The sequence below is a fragment of the Epinephelus fuscoguttatus genome, linkage group LG23, assembly GCF_011397635.1.
Source record: "Epinephelus fuscoguttatus linkage group LG23, E.fuscoguttatus.final_Chr_v1".
In the NCBI taxonomy this organism is placed as follows: Eukaryota; Metazoa; Chordata; class Actinopteri; order Perciformes; family Serranidae; genus Epinephelus; species Epinephelus fuscoguttatus.
In genome coordinates, this window is record NC_064774.1 from 31,999,226 (window position 1) to 32,007,931 (window position 8,706).

The 8,706-nt window shown below is 41.0% G+C and overlaps 1 protein-coding gene across 1 annotated transcript; it reads left to right on the forward strand.

The window, feature by feature from the left end:
• The first annotated feature begins 4,233 nt into the window (after positions 1-4,233).
• Positions 4,234-7,424, forward strand: LOC125884092 (zinc finger protein with KRAB and SCAN domains 8-like). The gene is made up of 2 exons (XM_049568884.1): positions 4,234-4,479; positions 4,638-7,424. The coding sequence occupies exons 1-2, from the start codon at positions 4,308-4,310 to the stop codon at positions 5,672-5,674; spliced, it is 1,209 nt and encodes a 402-aa protein (XP_049424841.1). The 5' UTR covers positions 4,234-4,307; the 3' UTR covers positions 5,675-7,424.
• The last annotated feature ends 1,282 nt before the right edge of the window (positions 7,425-8,706 follow it).

Consider the following 8,706-nt stretch of genomic DNA (forward strand, 5'->3'; position numbering starts at 1 on the left):
TATTGTGATGGCCCTGGTGGCAGATGTAGACATAAAATACAGTGGTGGAAAAAAGTTTTCGGACACCCTTAAAATTTTACACAATCTCAAATATTATCATGAAATATTTGTGGAAAAATCTTTTTTGTGTTTCAAAAGGTGTGGCTGCATTAGACAGATACAAACAAATACAAATTATATTGTTTTGTTTATTGTTTACAAGAAAGACTAACAAAACTAAATTCTTGACAGTTCAATATGTCAGTTCTCAACATTGTCGGTATCAAAGTCAACAAATAACAGAGAATGTGTTCAAAACTGAACAAAAAATAAATAAACCATCACATCATCAAATTAATATTTAGTAGTCCTGCCATTGGCACGTAGTAGAGCTCTAATCCTGGCTGGCATGTTCCCCACGAGCCTTTCACACTGTTGAGGGGTAATCTTGTCCCATTCTTCTTGAATTACTGCTTTTAATTCTTCTAAATTCTTTGGTTTATGCTTTGAAACAGACCTTTTGATAATCCACCACAGATTTTCAATGGGGCTCATGTCCGGGGATTGAGCTGGCCATTCTAAGACCTGGATACTGTGCTCCTGCAGCCAAGTTCTACTGGCCTTGGATGTGTGGCAAGGGGCATTATCTTGTTGAAACATCCAGCTTTCACCTCGACGGAACAGTGCACGCGCAGAAGGGAGCATGTGGGTTTCGAGAATGGTACAATACTTGGTAGAGTTCAATGTGCCATCACAGACAGTGAGATGACCAACACCAGCAGCACTCATGCATCCCCAAACCATGATACTGCCTCCACCATGCTTGACAGTAGGTACTGTACATGCTGGAGATAATGCTAAGCCTGGCCTTCTGCGTACCCTCACATTAGTAGGAGGAAGATGAAGCTGGAAACTGGACTCATCTGACCACAAAATCTTTTCCAATTCCTGGCTGTCCAGTTCTTGTGTGCCTGGGCCCAACGGCGCGGGCTAACCTCTGTCTCTCATTGATCAGGGGCTTCTTGATAGCCTTGTAGGACCTTAAGCCATGATCTAAAAGTCGGCCACGTACAGTGCGGGTGGAACACTGGACACCAGTTTGGTTTGACCACTGCTGCTAAAGCTCCTGTGATGTCATTCAGCGGTTTTGCCTGCACATGCGGATCAGGATGCGGTCATTTCTTGCTGAAGAAATCCTTGGACGCCCAGATCTTGGTTTGTCTTCCAAGCTGTTGGTTCATCTGTATTTCTGCAGAGTGTATCCAACTGCTGAAGGACTGCATCTGCACTTCCTGGCTTTCTGGCGGCAGCTGTACCCTTCCTGGCTGAGAATCTATATCTTCAGGCGTGTTTCCTGCGTTAGGTTCCTTGTTTTAGCCATTTTTGTGTCTGAAGAACGTTCAAATGTGCTGGCTTTATGTAGACATGAAGCTTGGCAACAAAAATTGTGTCTTTTAATAAAAAGAACGAGCTTCATCACTGGTACCAAAATGACCCAATACTCAAAATTTCTTATGTATTTTTATGGAACCAATCAATTTTAAGTTTTTAATGGCTAATTTAGGATTTATTTAGTATTTTGGCTGTGACTGTACTAAAAGAAATTGCACTTGAAGACCTAAGAGTGATTCTTAATGCAATATTTCACAAATGCATGGGGTGTCCGAAAACTTTTTTCCACCACTGTACAATGCTTTTCAGAATGTACACTGGGCAGAAAGAGAAAACCACTTTAACTTAGATTACATGTAAAACATGCCATACTTATTTTCATGTAACATTTTCAAAGAAAACTGTGAAATTCATCCCACTTGAACTGGCTTGGATGATGGTCTCCATAAGACAACCCTGTCAGTAGCCAAAACCAAGGCAAATTTGACCTATTTGAAGTAATTAAAGTCATATAATTAAAGCGTCATCTTACTGGCCTGTCATATCGGCAGAGATGTTCATTTCCATTTAAGGCTGTTATCTGCAGATACTAATGACGTGCCAATATATATTATGCATCCCTATTCCCTGGTATATACTGTGTGTCAGACCATGATCCACCAGCCATCTACTGGTATTAAAATCACTGGAAAGATAAACCTGGTAAATCTTGAACAATATCTACACAGTACATTTCCTTGTTTATGGACAATTTGAATATTAAAACAGCAAAACAACCTATCAAATAAAAACTTGCATCATAAATGCTATTAAAAAATAAATATATATATATATATATATATATATATATATATATATATATATATATATATATATATATATATATATATATATATATATATATATATATATATATATATATATATATATATATATATACACACACACATATACATACATACATACATACATACATACACACACACACACACACAGCTCAAAAAATAAAAGGAACACTAAAATAACACATCCCAGATCTGAATGAATGAAAAATTCTTATTAAATACTTTGTTCTTTACATAGTTGAATGTGCTGACAACAAAATCACACAAAAATTATCAATGGAAATCAAATTTATTAACCCGTGGAGGTCTGGATTTGGAGTCACACTCAAAATTGAAGTGGAAAAACACACTACAGGCTGATCCAACTTTGATGTAATGTCCTTAAAACAAGTCAAAATGAGGCTCAGTAGTGTGTGTGGCCTCCATGTGCCTGTATGACCTCCCTACAACGCCTGGGCATGCTCCTGATGAGGTGGCGGATGGTCTCCTGAGGGATCTCCTCCCAGACCTGGACTAAAGCATCCGCCAGCTCCTGGACAGTCTGTGGTGCAACGTGGCATTGGTGGATGGAGCGAGACATGATGTCCCAGATGTGCTCAATTGCATTCAGGTCTGGGGAACGGGCAGGCCAGTCCATAGCATCAATGCCTTCGTCTTGCAGGAACTGCTGACACACTCCAGCCACATGAGGTCTAGCATTGTCTTGCATTAGGAGGAACCCAGGGCCAACCGCACCAGCATATGGTCTCACAATGGGTCTGAGGATCTCATCTCGGTACCTAATGGCAGTCAGGCTACCTCTGGCGAGCACATGGAGGGCTGTGCGGCCCCCCAAAGAAATGCCACCCCACACCATTACTGACCCACTGCCAAACCGGTCATGCTGGAGGATGTTACAGGCAGCAGAACATTCTCCGCGGCGTCTCCAGACTCTGTCACGTCTGTCACATGTGCTCAGTGTGAACCTGCTTTCATCTGTGAAGAGCACAGGGCGCCAGTGGCGAATTTGCCAATCTTGGTGTTCTCTGGCAAATGCCAAACGTCCTGCACGGTGTTGGGCTGTAAGCACAACCCCCACCTGTGGACGACGGGCCCTCATACCACCCTCATGGAGTCTGTTTCTGACCGTTTGAGCAGACACATGCACATTTGTGGCCTGCTGGAGGTCATTTTGCAGGGCTCTGGCAGTGCTCCTCCTGTTCCTCCTTGCACAAAGGCGGGGGTAGCGGTCCTGCTGCTGGGTTGTTGCCCTCCTATGGCCTCCTCCACGTCTCCTGATGTACTGGCCTGTCTCCTGGTAGCGCCTCCATGCTCTGGACACTACGCTGACAGACACAGCAAACCTTCTTGCCACAACTCGCATTGATGTGCCATCCTGGATGAGCTGCACTACCTGAGCCACTTGTGTGGGTTGTAGACTCCGTCTCATGCTACCACTAGAGTGAAAGCACCGCCAGCATTCAAAAGTGACCAAAACATCAGCCAGAAAGCATAGGAACTGAGAAGTGGTCTGTGGTCACCACCTGCAGAACCACTCCTTTATTGGGGGTGTCTTGCTAATTGCCTATAATTTCCACCTGTATTCCATTTGCACAACAGCATGTGAAATTGATTGTCAATCAGTGTTGCTTCTAAAGTTAACAGTTTGATTTCACAGAAGTGTGACTGACTTGGAGTTACATTGTGTTGTTTAAGTGTTCCCTTTATTTTTTTGAGCAGTGTATATATATATATATATATATATATATATATATAAGAAGAGATGACCTGAGGAACAATGACATGGGTTAAATGTAATATTCTTTCTTTATAACCTCATCTGTAAAAAAAAAAAAAAATATATATATATATATATATATTATTTTAATTTTGTTTTTGTTTTTTCCTAATTTAACATACACGGGATAGATGTAGGCCACATCCCTACTGCTTTTGAATAAAATACCATCAGTTGAAAGCGGAACGAAAAGCTCCCGTTCCTCCACTGTCGGAACTTAACAGTGTGACACCCGGCGGAAATAAACAACACAGACGCTAGGACGATATTGTCGTTGTAGCGCAGCTACTTATTTAATTTATAATTGAGCAACAATGTCTTCAGTTGAGTATTTGAGAGAGTTTGTGAACGAGCGGTTGACTGCTGCTGCTGAGGAAATATTTAGAGTTTTTCAGAACTCTATCGTCCAGTATGAGGAGGAGATCCACCGGCAGCGCACACTCTTGGATGTCGTTTGGAAACCCGAAATAAAGATACACAGGATAGGTGAGTTAAACGTAATTATTTTAACAACACAGAAATTCGATTTAGATATGACCCCGTTTGTTTAGATATATTCTGGTACTAGCTTGCATGTCTGCGTTTTTTTCTCCATCATCACGTATGTAACCTGACCATCATTCTGTTCTTGTATGTCCCTCCAGAGCTCCTACAGCAGCATGTCTGTAAGGAAGAGGACCAGGGGCTCTGTATTCAGGAAAGGAACTCCAGTCTGGATCAGGAGGACCCAGCGTCTCCACAGATCAAAGAGGAACAGGAGGAACTGTGCATCAGTCAGGAGGGAGAGCAGCTTGTACTGAAGCAGGAGGCTGATGCCTTTATGTTGACTCCTGCTCATGAGGAAAGTGACCACAGTGAGGATCTGACACTGAACTTCGGTCCTAATAACACCCTCAGTGCAGCACAGAAAGAGTCTGTAGTCAATATAGCAGTTAAAAGTTCAGTGCAATCAGAACCAAGAAGTGACCACCAGCTCCTCCCTCACGACACTCGTGTAGCTGAGAGCCGAGATCAGAAAGGAGGCGATCATGGAGACTCAGGATCAACTACAGACGCAAAGCCAACACCACAGAAGAGACATCATGAAAGTGAAAGTCACAGTAACAATGTACAAAACCCTGCCACTTCAGAGATTGACTGTAATTCTCAGACAGCTAAAAATCTTTTCCAATGTGACACTTGTGGGAAAGCTTTTAAGTTTAAGTCCCGTTTACAGAGACACCTGATCACACACACAGGTGAGCGGCGGTCTTACTTTAAGACTTTAAAATGTGACACATGTGGGAAAGCTTTTAACTTTCAGTCCAACTTGGACATGCACCTGAGGACTCACTCGGGTGAGAAGCCATACCTGTGCAACACCTGCGGAACAAGATTCAGTCAGAAATCCTCATTGAACATTCATATGAGGATTCATACAGGTGAGAGGCCCTATTTGTGTAATACCTGCGGGAAAAGCTTCAGTCAGATGTCAGCACTGAACACTCATAAAAGAATCCATACAGGTGAGAGACCATATACATGCAAAACTTGTGGGAAAGCTTTCAGACTTAGTAGTGACTTGACAGTCCACATGAGAATCCACACAGGGGAGAAACCATATACCTGCATAACATGTGGGAGAGCCTTCAGACTCAGTGGTGCCCTGACAGACCACATGAGAAGAGCCCACACCGGCTGAGAGGCCGTAACTTTGCACAATCTGCGGGAAAATTAACTTTTATGTATCTGATTTGTTAAAGCATACAAGATCACATACAAGCATGTGGCCTTGTGTTTGCAAAATAATTAGGGGACAACTCAGTTGTAGTGGTTGATGGTCAAAACACACTACAAGAGCTCACAGAAGTGAGGAGCCACATAATTGCAGGACTTTGGGAAAAACCCAAATCAAGCAGTTAAAAAACAGCTGGTCAGTGTACGCATAATGTGATTTTGACAAGAAGGACATGCCCCTGGATCAACATCCCACATCGCGTTCCAGGATCAACATTGCCTTCAACCAATCACAGCTCTCTGACATCATCATCGTGCCACTCCATTGCTTCATCAGAGCTAAGCTAGTTTTTCCAAATTGAAGTTAGTACAATTAAACAAAATCCTCAGTAATGCTGATAAAAAAATCTTTAAAGCTACTACAGTGTTAGCGAGTTAGCTTGCTAAATAGGTTGACTGCGCTATTGAGTGAGCTTGCTAGTAGGCAAAAATATTGTTCATGAACATTAAGAGTAAGGTTAGTGTCATTTTGCAGTTGCAAAGACCTGTGATGGACAAATTTCCCCTCCTTTTTAATAGCCTAGCCAAAGCCTAGTCGTCATCATCATCATTATCCTGCCTAATTTGAACATCATTGCCATGTTGTTCCTAGATAACTTATGTTGATCTTGACCATCATTGCCATATTGATCCTGAATAGAATCACTGATGTTGATCCAGGACCATTACTGCTGTGTTGATGTCAACATAAACAAATTATCCAGAATCAGTGTGATGATGATGATGGTCCTGGACAAAGGAATTTGCAGCTGCAAAATGACATTATTCTTACTCTTAATGTTATTGAATAATATTCTAGGCTATTGGCAAGCTTACTTGTTAGCATAGTCAACCTAGTTAGCAAGCTAACTCGCTAACCCTGCAGTAGCTTAAAAGGTTTTTGTTCAATGTTACTGAGGATTTTGGACAATTGTACTAACTTCAATTTGGAAAATTAGCTTAGCTCTAAAGAAGCACAAAGGAATTTGTAAGAGGCACAGTAGCAGAATGCTGTGATTGGTTGATTGCAGTGTTGGTCCAGGAACACGATGTGGGATGTTGATTTTTTGATTGAGAAACCTACTGAGCTGTAACTCCTGCAGAAATGTGTTCACCAACTGAATAAAGTACAAGTACACTTATGCAATAGCTACAGCTCTGTAACTGCATGTTATGTCATTATCTTAATGTGAAGTTTGCCTTCGTGTGATTGTATATTCCTGTTAGCAACAGTATTTCTTTGACACAATCATAATTTCCCAAATCAAGGGCAAATGTTTTCATAATGAGCGTAATGTGGTTGTTATTAAAATTATACTGAAAGTCCCCTAAGGCAGTGGTTCCCAACTGGTTCAGCCACGGGGTCCAGATTTCTCCCTTGGCATTAGTTTAGGGTCCACACAGTTTAATACACTCAGTATCATACTTGCGTTTGGCCATGTAGTAGTTTGCTGTCTCTGTCAAGTAACTGTCTGTTGGTTATGGCACTTCAAAATAAAAGTTTGGTGCCGGATATTCACTGTACTTAAAAATAGTGTGTTTTTCACAAACTTGATATGTTTGTGAGTCACTTGCGGTCCATTCAGAATGGACCTCCGGCCCACTTTTGGACCACGACCCATCAGTTGGGAACCACTGCCCTAAGGCAAATTGTGATTTTTGATAATGTAAATAAAACTGACTTGACTTTGCGTGTTCTTTTTGTGTCAAAAGTTTGTTTATGAATCATCTCAGAATAACTTGTAGTTTGAAGTTTAATACAGGCTTATAAAATCCACCTACCTCAAGTAGTATTTCATACTTCCTAATGAAGCCACACATTACAGCAGCTCAAGATTCAGGAGCAAAAGACAAGGAAAAATGTGACTGAGTGATAAATAAAATGACACAAGATAAAAACATGATAAAATTACAAATATAGTAAAAATGAAGTATAGAATCCATACATTATATATTATATATACATTATATATAATTTTCACCAATACAGATGGTGTATGTCCATGATTGATAGTTGCACAAGATGACTGTAATACATGCATCAGTGTTGAGTAATTTACCTCAAAAAAATATAAATATTACTGCAGAGTAAGTCGTAAAATATTGCACAAGCAGGAAATTGCACAAGATTGTTGCATAGTATAAATATAAAGGATATGGATAAGGATATGCACATGTAGCCCTATATGTATACAGGTCAATATTAATTATACATCTGACCAGCAGACTAAAAGCCATTTTTGACAGTTTTACTTGATACATGACTGAAAAGATAAATTATCAAAATAGCTGCTGGTCAATGCCAATTAATTTTAAAGATGCTATAGACAGCAGTTGGAGCATTAATATAACAGTAAACCACTATTTGCTATGTAAAGGTGTAGTAGAGTAATGGCGTCCCTAAGCAGAGAATGAAGTCACGCTACGTCTGTGTATGTTGTTGTCTGAGCTTCTCTGTTTTTTGATGTGGTAGACAGTCTGGCTGCATGTTCATGTTACTGTATGTTCATGTTACTGCATGTGTGTCCCTGTGTGTGTATTCCACTGGCTAGCTAATCACTCCTGCTCTGTACTGTGCTCATATAGCAGTTACCACTGATTACACTGTCCCAACCCATGTAAAAACATAGCGCTACAGTATTAGCTGTGAGCTGTTCCGTTTGCTAGCAGCAAAGCTATGTTAGCAGCAGTGCTAACACCATCAACAGAACTAAACAATGACAACAGTGCTGACAGAGCTAACGTTGTTATCCAAGGGGGGAACTGGAGGGTGGGTGCTATGCTTGTGTGATGACACCGTCCCGATATCAGTGGTAACCATCGCAGTGCAAATCAGTGAAAATTAGCTAGCCAGTGGGACACATGTATTAACATGTACAGCTTGCCAATACAAACCACAGAGAAGCTCCGATTACAATACACACAGAGGTAGCTTGATGTCATTCTCTGCCCAGGACA